We start from the raw sequence: 15,028 nt of genomic DNA on the forward strand, positions 1-15,028 counted from the left end.
ACTATAAGGGGTAGTCTTCGACCATCTGGATTCGAACTCCCTTTCTCATGAACGTGAGTCCCGTGCTCTGCCAACCAGAATATATCGGCTACCCACCTGTTGAAATTTATAAAGTGTGGTAAAAAAAAAAAAAAAACTAGAATACCCCTTAGCTGTTTATAATAATCATCAGTCAAGCTGTTTATAATATTCAGTTTATCATATGCATCAGTCACCATTTATTCCCCGTGTAGTAAATGATGACTGGTGCACGTTAAATCTATCGAGTCACAAAGTCCTCCTTGTTCCCGTAACAAATCATACCTTTGAGCGTACTGATCCAGGAGCTTCATTGTCTTTTGGATTGGATTCAAAATTACAAGAATACGTAGTTGAACATTCGTAATCATAAAACCAAAATTAGGTCGACTGTTCAACGACGGATATAAAATAAAAATAAAACCATCATATCCCTATGACGTATAATTGAAAATAAAGAAAGATAAGTTTATTTAAGCTTGTTCTTTTCTTACTTAAAATCTTTTATAAATCAAAATTATTTTTAATTGATTGTGACTTTACTTAGGCTGTATTAATTTGAATCAATGATCTAATTTTTCGCACCCTGAGAGAATTACAGGGTGCGTAGAGTTTTTTTTAAAAGTGCTTAAAGTTGCTTTTTATTTACGTTTTTTGAAAAGCCCTTAAAGGTGCTTTTTTTTTATTCGGTGTTTGTAAGAAGTGCTTCATTTTATATCTTTTAAAGAGAGATTTTTTTTCTTTGCCGCATCGATTGTGGCTCTAAATTACAATAAATGCATGATTTTTCACACTTTTCTCTTTAATATTTATCAGAAACTAGTTATTTTATCCTGATTATGTTAAGCTTTTGAATTTTATTGATTTTATGTTTTTACATTTAGAGCCTGAAATGATAGAATTAAAATTATATTACTGCACAGATCCTAATTATGATTTTTTTTTTTTTGAAAAGTGATTAAAAATGTTTTTTGAGTGCTTAAAAAGTACTTAAAAGGTGCTTATTTTTTATTGAAAAATCTGTCTGCTCACCCTGTTTAAAAATAATGAGTATTATTTTATATAAGAATAATATTTTCATCTCATTATGGTGTTCGTATAAAATACAGACGCGAAAAGTTGTTTAATTACGTTTGAATCAAGTGAGAATTAAAGAAAGGGAAATATTGAATGGCGTCAAGGAACTGATTCATGCCCTCTTTTCCGTCTGGTTTGCAGGTGTTCCGAACTTATTTACTTTTGAGAATATTTTATTCATTGATAGTCTTTTTCTTTTTCTTCATAGCGAATATTTCTTCTGGCATTGATCATTTAGTTGACTTTGAAATATATTTGAAAGATGTTTTAATATTATGTTGAATATTGTATGATTCGTTACGGAGAAATAAAATCATAAAGTAGTGCAGTCGGACTTCTATTTAACGAACTTCTTTTTTGCGAATTTTCTCTTTTTTGCAATTTTTTGACCAAGAACATTGTGGAAATTTCTTCGTAAAATAACTTCCAAATAGCGACGTAAATTTTCTATTTAACGATCATTCCTTTGAGATCAACTTTTCCCTATTTTCCAAAATATTTCGAAACATTTCAAACTTGTTGAGATCCCGTAATGCATTGTTTCCCAAAGATGTGGCACACGTACTTCCAGGGGTAACAGAAATTTAAACTGTTTAATTCTAAATGAAAATAAAAATTTGAGCAAATTCGGCCTAACAGTATTGAATTTTATTAAAATATTAGTTATTAGAATTATGGAATTGAAATATATATAATATAAAATATATATAATATAGATAATATAAAATGTATATAAATATAGATATTATTAAAATATTATTTATTAGAATTATAGAATTAAAATATATAAATATAGATAATATAAAATATAAATACATATTATTAAAATATTATTTATTAGAATTATAGAATTAAAATATATATAAAATATATATAAATATAGATAATATAAAATATAAATATATATATTATTAGAATATTATTTATTAGAAAATCATAGAATTTCAAACTAACATACCTGTTTTTTTGAAATATAATTTTTTATTTTTCAATTTGTGAGACTTTGCTTAAATTTTGTAAATTTTTCGGTTTTTCTCGTGTATACTACAATTCCCCTTTGCTAAGCAAAAGGCTTGTCTTAGAAAATATTTTCCCTGATCACCGCAGAGTTTTCCATTGTCAGCATTTGCGTAGTCTTACCACCTACTTGTCCTCTCAGCTAAAAAAGCTGAACGTGGTCATGCTAAATGGCATCAATATTGAATTCACTTTCTTTTAATTCATGCCTAACTATTTCGTTTTAATTCAGAGGGAATACTTTAAGCCAATGTTTCCCAAAGTGTGGTATACGTACCCCCAGGGGAACTGGGACAGTTTAGCGGGGGTACGCGTCTTTATACGAAATATCTTGCAAATAACGAAAATTTCAAAAAATTTTATTGAAAAAAAAAAGCTAGCCATATAGAAATTTACGATTACGTATTTTTTTATTGACTACTTTTTGCAGAGTTAACAGTTAATAATGAGTCAACAGCCAGTTGTGATTTTCAACTTTTGAGCAATTTTTTTTATATTAAAAGTAAACATATTTTTAAATATATACATTCATTTTCTTATTTGTGGTACACAGTGTTACGAAAAATTTAGAAAGGGTACACAAAAGTCATAAGTTTGGGAAATACTGACGTAATGCTACCACGTCATGTTCTTTATTGAATTTGTCTGAAACACCGAATATAAAATAATTAAATATTTAAATGTGAGCAATAAACTATTTTTTTTTGTTCCAATAGTTATTTTTAAAATATGTGAAAAACTGAATCGCTTAAAGTAAAATTTAAAACAATGACTAACGCTTAATCCATCTGAAAATTCCATATCGTTTTTTGCTCATCCCTATTGAATGAATGAATTAATATTTGAAAAAACTGTATTAACATCAAGTTTAAAATACATGTATTTGAAATTGAGTGGATGAAAAAAAAAGTATTTTATTAACGATTGAAAATTTTAACAAAACATATAGAGAGAGTGTCAACTAATAGTAAGAATTTGAAAAACAAATCAAGAAAAAAAAAATTTGAACATTATGAAATATTTTGTGAAACTTATCAGTTATTAAAACATTTTTCAATGCACATCAGCCACAACCAGTTTAAAAGTTGCTGCACCATAGTGCTGTGTAATCCTAATTTCTTTCAATTATTGCTTTATTTAACTAATTATAAATGCTAAACAGAGTTGGTGGGGATCAAGCATTTTTAGTTATATTATGAGAACTTTCTCTCATTAATTATATTTAACGAGAGCGTATGAAACTTGCAGGCGCTAATTGAATAGTAAGGGAAAGTTGAGTAACTAAAATATTTCATTAGATATTGGTTGCTTTTTTAAGTTTTTCTGGGAATTAACTATTCAAATTATGGGTGTTTGAATGATAATCAATCACTTTCTGTAGAAGGAAAAACGATAGAATATATTTATTTTACAAAAAATATATTACACCTGTTAATTAGTTTTTTTTTTTTAAATACAATCTATAAAAAATCAGATTCTGAAAGACCTCTGGGTGTGTGCGCATGCGTAAAGACGATAATGGGTAAACGATTAAATTTTTCGGCTTCCAGGACCTGGCAAAATTTTAGGAATAGAAGTATAGAGTAAGTACGGGTTTGGCGTTGGATTACTTCAAGCTGGCATTATTTTAGAGATAAGGCCCTGTAAGCAAAATATGATAAAAAAAAGAAGATGAGTCTTCCCGAATTGAGAAGTCGCAGAAAGTATTTGACGGCCTTCATTTTTTTATGGTTTTTTATTCGCGTGGATAGGAGGCAGACTTCTGACTGGAGTCACTCAAATGCTTGAAAGATAACTAAGGATTTAGCTGAGTTGTTCTTAATGGAATTAAGTGTTTTTTCTATTAAACTTTAAAATCGGAAACATTCTTTAAAATCGGAAATTCGAATAATCGAGACTCTAGAGCCGTGATGGCTTATGGGAAAGAGCTTTCTCCTTCCAATGAGTTGTCCTGGGTTCGAATCGTAGCGTTGGCTGGTTGATACGAATTGCGCATCCGGCTTGCGCCGATCACAGTGTTGACGTGGTCGGTGCAATCCTCAGTGTTAGACGGATCATGGGTTAAAGTCCCCTTGCCGTCACGCTAACCGTTGGAGGCTTTCGTGGTTTTCCTCTCCATGTAACGCAAATGCGGGTTAGCTCCATCGAAAAAAAAGTACTTCATGGAGGGCAAATTTCTCCTCATACTGGATCCAGGAATTCCCTTGTCTTCTGGATTGGGTTCAAAATTACAAGGCTCTGAAGTAGAACAGTAGTAGTCGTGAACCCAAAAAATTGGGTCGGTTGTTCAACCACGGTTATAAAATAAAATAAAAGTACGGGAAAAGTAAAATAAAATAAAAGTTATTTATTTTTCATTTAAATAAAGTAAAAGAAAAAAGTTGGGTGCAAATTAGTGTACTACAAAATCGCAAAACTGTGAAAGACTTAAGAGAAGTGTGAGTGACGATTTTTTTTTTTTATGCATAACCGTATTATAACAGTAAAATAACCGTAATATCCAAACATTCTCACGTTTTATTAGAGATTGTAGGCTTATTTTTGTTATTATTTCTTTACTTTTTTTTTTTCAATTTCCGATGTGATTATGAATAATATGAGTTAATGCTTTATTAACTTCAAAAACTATTTTCCTCAAGAAAATCTTGTAATAATTTTTTTATTATTTATCTATTTTTGAAATCCTTTTTAACGGGAAATGGCACATCAACCGCCCTTAAGCGTTTGAGATCTACTGTTTGTCTAGAATTTCATACTTGAATTGTGACACCGCCCAATCATGCGATTCAAAGATGTCGAATTAATGCATCGAAAGAAACAAAATGAAGACGAACCAAATGTGAATCGGGTGACTTATGAAGAAATTAATTTTGTCAATTCAATAGCTTTGAAGCAAAATGAATAGCTCGAGGGAAAAAGCGTATTAAATACAGTCGGACTTCTGTTTAACGGACTTCCATTTTGCGAATTTCTCTATTTATCGATCTTTTTCGAGGAACCAAGAACTTTTTGGAAATTTTTTCTTAAAAGTAGCTTCTAGTGAATTTTCTATTTAATGAACTTTTCTTTGAGATTCACTATTTCCCAAAATATTTCGGAGCATTTCAAACTTGTCAACGCAGTAAAATCCCTTTCCCCCTTTGTTTGCATTTCAAATGAAAAACTCAAACAAAATAAACCGATTTTATCAGTAGTCATTAAACATAAGAACGCATGCAGTAATGCATGTTTAAAATTACTTTTATAATAAATACAGCTATAATTTTATACATAAATTTATCCTTTTTTTTTTTTTTTAGTCTAAAATGTAGGTTGGCATATACTGGATAATATTCTTGCTTTCCATGCAGATTTCTTTCATGGTTAAGATTTATAAACTAAATAGTAGATAATAAATTACACGATAAAGGTGTACCAATGGCTATTTTAATTATGTCTAGCGTTCTTGAATTTAAAACCTCTTACGTGTTGTTTAAAGTATTTTAAAAGGTGATTTTCTATCTAACGAATTATCCATATAACGAATTCATTATCGGGACTTCGTTAAATAGAGGTCCGACTGTAATTTTTATTTATATTTATTTACAATTTATACATAATTCGCTTAGGTTAGATGCGGCATCAGATATTTTAAGTTGCTATAGTGCATAAATAAAATAAAAGAACAAGAAATGCAATTGGGTATACTATAGCCTACGTCACAGGTTGTGTTATTCCTACTAAATTTAACCCATGAACGGCATTTTCTGCGAGCCTAACTTCAAGCCACAAATAAACAAACGAAGTGTTTGATCGTTTAAATAGCTGCTCGCCAGATTTTATTGCATTATAAAGAAAAGTAATTGATATTCGATTTTTGATTAATAATTGATTTAAGTGGATAGTGGCATTTATGTGGATAGTGGCATAGAATTTAGCATTGCGTCATGGTAAATGTTATTCCTACTAAGTGGAAGTAGTTGTGTTTTTTTTTTTATATTATACCCAATTCAAAATGTGAGAATTAAAGTTGAAGTAAAAACAAACTTAGAGTTCATAAATAATAATATAAATAATTTAAAAATGCAGAATATGCGCTTGACGTCACGTCGATTCAGTTTCTCTATGGTACATACGCAAGGGGTAATTTTTTATAAACTTGTCGATAGTCCTTATTTTGAACAAGTACCTTTTTTTTTTAAAATCAAAATCTAAACGTTCATATAATTTATTTTGAAACATGTAAACAAATTTGGATCTAATCTTTTAATACTTTTCGTTATTTAGAAAAAATGTTCGTATTAGTTTTATTATTAACTTTGCACTTCTATTGTTTGTCAAAATAAAATACAAAATAGAAATAGAGAATAGGGAAAACCTGGATAAAAAACAGTGAATTTAAAAAATCACCTAAAATAACAGGGAAAATTCAGGTAATTTTATTTCTTATTTTCGCCTTCAAAAAAATGGTGTGCATTTAAAACGTAATCTATGGGATATTTAAGCATGATATTTCAGCTATACTAAACTATTCAATTTACTATAACATTATTTAAGCATGTTCAGCTGTTCCTTTTTTTCTCTAAGTTTTTCTGGCAATTAAATCTAATATAGTTAGCCCAATATAGTTCACAAAAGATCCCAGTAACTGCTGTGTTTCCTCTTAATATATTGTGTATAATATATACAGTGAAAACACAGGGACAGAATAATTAGTTGCTTGTTTAAACTTAATAGCAAAACGGGAGATCATAGAGATATTATTATAAACTAACGAAATAAACAAGAAATTTAAAAAAAAAAAATTTAAGTCAATTCCTATTTAGGTCAATAACGAAAAAAATTATTTTAGTTACTTTTAATTAAATAATTACAACTTTTTCTCCCATACAAAACTAAAATTAATTCATTAAATTTAATGAATGAATTAATATTTGAAAAAAACTGTATTAACATCAAGTGTCATCCACTACAAGTTTTAAAAAAATGTATTTGAACTTGAGGGATGAATAAGAAGTATTTTATTATTCAATTAAGTTCAAATACATTTTTTTAAAACTTGTAGTGGAATGACACTTGATGTTAATACAGTTTTTCTCAAATATTAATTCATTCATTAAATTTAATGAATTAATTTTAGTTTTAAACGGGAGAAAATTGTTTAATTATTTCATAAAATTAAATTTTTTCTTTATTGACCTAAGTAGGAATTGACTTTAAAATAAAATTGCTTTACTCTTCGCTTTAAAACCAAGTTTTCATCCACTACAAGTTTTAAAAAAAATGTCTTTGAACTTGAGAGTGGATGAATAAAAAGTATTTTGATTAACGATTGAAAATTTGCTATAGAGAGAGAGTGTGTGTGAGCTAATAGCAGGGATTGGAAAAAAGAAATCGCTTTCATCTTATAGCGTCATTCGTCCATTTCTAAAATGGACAAGGAGGTTAGTGGGTCTACCAACTCCTCGGGAGAGACGTTTGGCGTGTTCGAGAAAAACTTTTCACGGAAAGAGAAAGAGGAAGAAAAAAAAAATGTCTTTCGTTTTCTTCAACACACATCCACTGATTAGTCAAACAGTTTTTTGACGGCTGGCATAGGAGAGTAAGCAGGGAGCTGTGGCGGGTTTTCTAAAAGAACAAAATGATCGCGACCGAACTTTTTCCGATCGACCCGAAGAAATGGAAATCTTTACGCATTACGAGTCTGGTGAGAGTCTTTCATTTATTTGTTCTTCAGGTTATAATTAAGATTACCCGGTACTTATCGGTGTTGGCGATAAATATTATCACATACGAATTTTAATATCGTCATGTATATTTGTCAAAAAATATGGATATTCAGCAATATGTCGAGATATTTTACCAAGTTAACACTAGATTGCCAAGGAAGTCATTTTGACTGCTTTTTCATTTGCAAAAAATGTACAAATAGTAATGCATAAATAAATTTTTTTTACAAGTGAAGTGAATTTTTTTATTGTTAATATTTATTAAAAACTTGTTATATAACTGTAAATAATATATAAAATATTAAAAATTATAATTAAACAAATTTCCTTATACATTAGTTATTCTTTCACAATTTGGGCAATGTAGGTATATACTAAAATTCAGTCTTCCTAGCGTTAATATATCAGGATGAGTAGCGTTTTTAAAAAGTGCTTTAAAGGTACTTATTTTTTATTTACATTTTTAAAAAGCCCTTAAAAGTGCTTTCTTTTTTATTCGGGGTTTGTAAAAAGTGCTTAATTTTCTATCTTTTAGCAAGAGATTTTTTTGTCGATTGCCGTTCTAAATGACCAAAAATGTATTATTTTTACAATTTTCTCTGCAATATTTATCAGAAACTAGTTATTTTATCATGAAAATGTTTCTAAATTTTATTGATTTTATGTTTAGAAATTGGAAACTTTAAGCTATAGAAAAAAAGTAATTTTTATCACTGCATGGATCCTAATTTGAAAAGTGATTAAAAATATTTTTTGAGTGCTTAAAATGTGCTTATTTTTTGTTGAAAAACCTGGCTACGCACCCTGTAATTAATTTTATTTTTACATTGGTCATTATTTCGTGAGGCAAATAAAATTTATCCAGATACAACAGGGCTTTAAATCACTTGATTTAAATCATGATTAAAACCACGATTTAACCTTTTAATTTGATTTTTCTTTTAAAAAGAATCATTAATTTAAATAAACCGTGATTTTGTCTTTAAAAATATCATTAATTTAAACGAGACTTAATTTTGAAAAAAGCTCATTCATTTAAGTTGCAAATATTTTTTATACAATATAACTTATATTCTTTAAGTTAAGGCTTTCTTAAGTCCGATTTCATTCATTGTGTAAGATTAACTAAAGAATTAAAGAAAAGGGGTTTTATAAAAATTATTTTATTTTAAAATAGACTAATAAAGGAGAAACTGTATAAGAGTGGTTAGAAATTTTTGAATTATTATTTTTATAAGATATTTGAAAAGTAATTTGGTGGTTATAATAAACATATTTCAGTTATGCCCACTAAGTTTTGTTTATTTAAATACAAATACTTTTCAAAATTTATTAAACTATATCACTAATGAAGAAACACTTGTTATACCCAGCATAAGTTTTTCATTATTGTTTTTCGATCATTGGATAATTTCATTGGATTGAATTATCCAATTAACTTTGTTGGATAATTTCCTTAGGATATCTAATTGACAAAAATTGCCTTTATAATTTATTAAATTGTTGTGGTTTGGTAAAAATAACTTTGATTTTATCTATAATTAAATTATTTAAAAAATAATAATTTGTCAGAAATATCAACTATTTTAGCTATCACATTATGTTAGCTATAATAATAAATAATAATAAGTATTATTAATGCATTTAATCGGATTATTTGGTTGGTATGCAAAATTTTTTTTTTTTTAAATCTGATTTAAAACGAAAGAATCTGATTTAAAGCAAATAAATCGATTTTGCTAGCCCTGTTAGACACATAATAAAATTGCATTCAATAATTATCGCTTTGTATAATACTCAAGATATTATCATTTTGATATGTTATCTATAATTATAGTTACCAATAAAGATCGTAATAATCGATATTTATCGCGATGTTTGATACATCGCTGACCAGCGATTTGGGTAAACTATTGTTCCTTTGAGTTGGTTTTCATGATATCGTTGAGTACCGTCACAGTACCGTTAGTACTCCTGTTACTTAAGTACCCTTAGGTAACAGGAGCTGCCAAATTTTGAAAATCTAATGAGAAAAAAAAATATTTAAGCAAGTTAGAAGAATATTTAAAAATATTTTACATGGTGCGTAGCGTTTTTAAAAAGTGCTTTAATGTGCTTTTTTCTTCGGGTGTTTTTAAAAAGTGCTTAATTTTCTCTTTCCGAAAAATGAGATTTTTTCTTTTCTTCTTAACCTTGTAGGTTTTCGTCACGCATTTATGCAAAAGCGTGCTTTTCACATTTTTCTATTCAACGTTTTCACAATTCATTCGAACACAAATTTATTTCAGCGTACAGTCGGACCATAGCGTATGAAAGCGCGCCAATCATATTGCAGGTTTGATGAAATATTTGCGAGTCCGCATGTGAGCTGGGTTCGGTGAGATTATTGCACTCTCATGCGCAACTCTGCTGCATTTTGCATGATATTCTCAATTTCAAGCTTTTATTTCCCACTCTCTGAAATCGAACCGAAAAATCTCTCGATCATTTTACAATGGCTATTATAATCAAGTAAAGAGTTCTTTGTAAGAAACTTGTTATTTTATTATGATTATGTAAAGTCTGAAAATTATTTTGCATTTCGTTAATGTATATAGTGCGTAAAAATATTTTTTGAGTGCTTAAAAAGTACATAAAAGGTGCTAATTTTTTGTTGAAAGATTTTGCTACCTACCCTGATATATAAAAGAAAGAAAAAATACGCTTATCAAATTTTCCTTTTTTTTAAGAAATTACTTCCTAAAATTTCCGTTAATTCTTCTTAAAGATATCACCTCTTATGGCCACGCTATTAAAAAAAAATTACTTAGAAGAAATCCGTATGTTCATTAGCAATCACGACAAATTCAAGTTTATCGATTTCACAAAGAAGTCTGTATGTGATTTAAAAAATTAACTTACCATTGTACTCAAAACATGTATTTAAATTATAAATGGCAATAAATCATTCTTTAACAAAAATTGCTAAAATGTATGTAAACAAATTAATTATAATAAATATTATAAAATAATTATAAGTAAATTAGCTTTAAGACCACAGGATCCTTATTATCCTAAATGATGCCGATTCAATATTTTTGATCCATACCCTCCTTTGTTACAAGTGTCAAACTTCACCCTATTCACTGTAGTTTGTCTACGGTAAAAACTCCCCTCGCCACAAAGTTTGAGGCTGTCTGCTGCTATGGAAACAAGGATAGCGCATTTCAGGGAGGGTAGCTTCTCTTCACTTTAGGGCTAACACAATAGACTAAAGAAAGAGATTTCCTTTCTGTCACTTATCCGAGCCAAAACCTGACCTAAGCAGTGACCCCACACCCCTACTTGAAACAGCTATGCCTCGTTATCATAGTCACCGGCACGGGTCCAGACGAATGGCTAGGGAGTTCTTACTTTAGACAAACTATACCTCTCTTGTCACAAGTCATGTTACGTATAAACTTGTGCTAGTAGTTCATGAACATTTGTTATAGGTCTGGTTTTAATTTTTTCTTTAAATTTTAACTACGTTTTTCAGGATTTTTGTCACATTTCTTGTTATCCTTCCCCTTGTCATAAAACCCCTCCTTCAACACCAAGCGTGACGTCTCATATGGATGATTCCTTTCTTATCTTTAATGTTCTCTTAGTTACAAATACAATATACAGTCACATCTATATAATCCGTTGAATAGAATTCAATTAAAATATTTTTCAAGTCATAATTAAATGTATTTTTTTTTACAAAAATTGCAAACGAAAAAAAAATTGCTACGACAAAAATACTCTGTTCATGCCTTAGGATTAATTCGAAATTATATGTGATTATTTTTTCTGTATGAAGGGAAAAAATTGTATCGATAATCTCTCCAAAAATGCTGCCTCAGAAGTCCGGAAATGATCCTAAACGAATAAAAAATTCAAAATGCAAAAAAAGAAAAAAGAAAAAGTAGCTCTGAATAGCGAAACATACAGCTGCAAATTTTCGTACCTAATTTTATTCTATTAAATTATTTAAACCGCTCACGTTTTCTGGCTTTGATATATTTGTACAACATGTGTAATCAATCATCACGTATTTTGCTATTAAATTAAAACATTGTTGTTAGTAATGTCGCTTATGATTAATCACTCTCTCATAATTCTCAAAATTATAATTCTAACATATAGCTGCGAATTCTTTTAATTCTCTTCTTATAATTCTATTTTATTCTTATAATTTTAACGACAAGCTGCAAATTTTCGTACCTAATTTTATTCTATTAAATTATTTCAACCGCTCACGTTTTCTGGCTTTGATATCTTATAAGATGTGTAATTAATCAAGTATTTTGCTTTTAAATTAAAACAGTCGTTGGTCGTAATATCACTTATGATTAATCATTTTATTATAATTCTCAAAATTAAAATTCTAACATATAGCTGCAAATTGTAATTCTATTCTTATAATTCTAACATATAGCTGCCAATTTTCGTACCTAATTTTATTCGATTAAACTATTACAACCGCTTAAGTTTTCTGGCTTTGATATACTCGTATAACATGTCTAATCAATCACGTATTTCTCTATTAAATTAAAACATTGGTTGGTAGCAATGCCACTTATAATTTACCATTCTCTTATAATTCTCAAAATAAATCTGGCGGAACACGTTTTATTCTAAATCTTTTGCCGCGGGCGCATTCTGGGTGAATCTTAGCGAAATTGATTTCATTTTTTCTTTTCTTTTCTTTTGCCCTTTATAAAAATTGTCGCTTCATTGCATTCTTGCCTCAAATTTAAATGAACGGGTCAGCAGCAACGCTTGTTTGTTTAAATCTAAATCTCTAGTGGTTGAGGTTAAAGCGATTTGCGTTCTTCGAGAATTTGTGAAGAATTTAAATAAGCATCTAAGTGCTAGTGCGAAAAATTTACTTCCGTTGATTTTAAAAACAATTTTCTATTTAGTTGAATAATATTAAAAATTGTATTTCTAAAATGAACTAAAAAAATAACGCATGTCATAAATTAGATACGTAGCTGAGTTCTATTGCGAAGAGGATATTATCAATAATTTGGTTTCTTAAAATACATGTTCTTTTAAAATACATGTTTTATATATGATTACTATCAAAATTATGTTTTTCCATCAAGGGAAAACCATCAAAAATTTTGACTTGAGTAACCTCTAAATAAATATTTTTACTAAAATTCAAAGAAAAAAAGATTTTATTTTTCCTTTTTTTTTCTTCTTTTTTTTTTGTTGCTATTTTAAAGTACTAAATACGTGTATTCTTATAACAACAGTTTCGTTTGCTATTATGAATACTTATACTATAATGGATTTGCTTTTTACTATATGTTATTAATCTTAATATTGAGTATTGATCTTAATAGTTAATATTAATCTTAATATTGAATAGTTAATTTTGATCTTAATAGTTAATATTAATCTTAATATTGAATAGTTAATATTGATCTTAATAGTTAATATTAATCTTAATATTGAATAGTTATTAAATATATTACTATTCCGCTTATATTGAATTTTTAATTATTTGTGTGCCTTAGGTTTAATTCATAGTGCTATTAACCCTTTGTATCATTTACTTCTTGCTACAGTGCCAGCTAAAACAATCTTGTTTTGATCCTAACTAGACTTTTTTTTTTCTATCGCCGACATTGTAATTATTCATTTCTAATGTTAATTAATAATTTCTAGATTCGGTTTACGTAAATTGTGTCACTGTGTTAGCTTTAGAACTTCTGTGTTTGAGTTATGCTTCCCCTTCGAAATATTTTTAAAATATGTTTACGTTCTTCGAATTGCTGTTTCCCCTTATCGAATTACACTTTCGCTGTTATAGTGAATCAACCGCCAGGATGTGGTTCAAACATTACGAATAAATTCTTTCTGCGGTTAATTCTTTTATTCTGCGACATCAAAATAAACCAACTTCCACGTGGGGGAAAGAAAAAGGATTTTAATCAAAGAGCCACTGATTACAAACCTTTTTTTTTTTTAAGTTTTAAAAAAATAAATAAAATGTTATTCATTTTATGTGATGATTTAAAATAATGTTTTAAGTAATTTACAGTCTATGACCAAATTATTAGACGCATTATGAGATTCTATGTAAAATCTTAATTATAGGTAATACTAATACAGCATTATTGTTTTGACGCGGCTGAAACCGGTTTGTACTTGTTTAGGTTCGTGTATCTATTACAGGGTGGCCACCCACCTGGAAAACCTTGAAAACCTGGAATTATCAGGGAATTTTTTTATACTGGAAAAAACCTGGAAATATCAGGGAAATTTGGATAAAAACCTGGAAAAATCAGGGAATTTTAAAGAAAAGCTGGAAATTTTTCTTTGATAATTTTTTTAATTTCACTAATTTAAATTATTTACTAATTTTCTTAATTTAAATTATTTCATCCATTATACCCACTTTTTTTTTAACGAAAATGTATCGGCAAACAGTTGAAATATCATCAACTTAGCGATACTTTGCTTGCATCAAAATTTGCTCCATTATAGTTCTGTTAAACTAGAATGCCATATAAAATTCTCCCACGGTTGCTAAACAAATGTGGAAACCTTTGACCGCTATGGGAATTTAGGAAAGATTCTGGTGGAAAAAGGGATTAGGATATGAGCTTCTGTTTTTAAATTCTGTCCTTGGGCTGAATCCATTTATGGCTCAACTTTGTTCCAATGCTTTGGTGGTAAATTTTTTTTCTATTTTGACAAAATGTTTTTGTATTTTTAACTTTATAAAATTCTCCAAAAATTAGTTGGTTATAATTTAATAATAGATTTTATATCGCAGTCTTTTTCTGAAAGCTTTTCTACTCCCAATCAAAGAAATCTGAATTATTTTTCTCAGCAAACCAACCAATCACACATTTTTTTACAATCGCTAACAGCAATGTTTGTCGACAAATCGTTACAATTGTTGCATTAATGCTAATTTTTTCAATTCCATTTTAACCTTTTATAACATATTTTAATTTTAAAAAAATGTTTTTTTAAGAACCAACTATATATTTATATTTAATTTTACTCTTTTGTTGGTCAATATGATTTTTGATTCGATATTTTGTACCAAAACATTAAAAAATAAATTTAAAAAAATCTTGAAAATTGTCAAAAAAAATTATTTTTTTCAAGACGATATGTTAAAAAAATAACATTTTGAATAAAATATTTTATAATATCGACACTTTTCTTGAACACATCCT

At 28.4% G+C, this 15,028-nt stretch overlaps 1 protein-coding gene and 1 long non-coding RNA gene across 4 annotated transcripts in view; both read left to right on the forward strand.

Annotated features, from left to right (window-relative positions):
* Positions 1 to 15,028, forward strand: part of LOC147812725 (uncharacterized) — a 284,443-nt gene that overhangs the window by 163,844 nt on the left and 105,571 nt on the right. The window lies entirely within an intron of this gene.
* The window catches only part of Rhp (GTP-Rho-binding protein rhophilin), a 76,960-nt gene that overhangs the window by 13,710 nt on the left and 48,222 nt on the right, over positions 1 to 15,028 (forward strand). The window contains exon 1 of one of the 3 annotated variants that reach the window (XM_087158664.1): positions 7,596 to 7,798. The exons of the other annotated variants lie outside the window; for them this stretch is intronic. Coding sequence (XP_087014790.1) covers positions 7,733 to 7,798 — 66 coding nt within the window. The 5' untranslated portion in view covers positions 7,596 to 7,732. Of the gene's footprint in view, positions 1 to 7,595; positions 7,799 to 15,028 lie in introns of those variants that run through there. 3 annotated transcript variants of the gene reach the window in all.

This window comes from Parasteatoda tepidariorum, chromosome 3 (genome assembly GCF_982258835.1).
Source record: "Parasteatoda tepidariorum strain Cologne lab strain chromosome 3, Ptep-v5.0, whole genome shotgun sequence".
Classification (NCBI taxonomy): domain Eukaryota; kingdom Metazoa; phylum Arthropoda; class Arachnida; order Araneae; family Theridiidae; genus Parasteatoda; species Parasteatoda tepidariorum.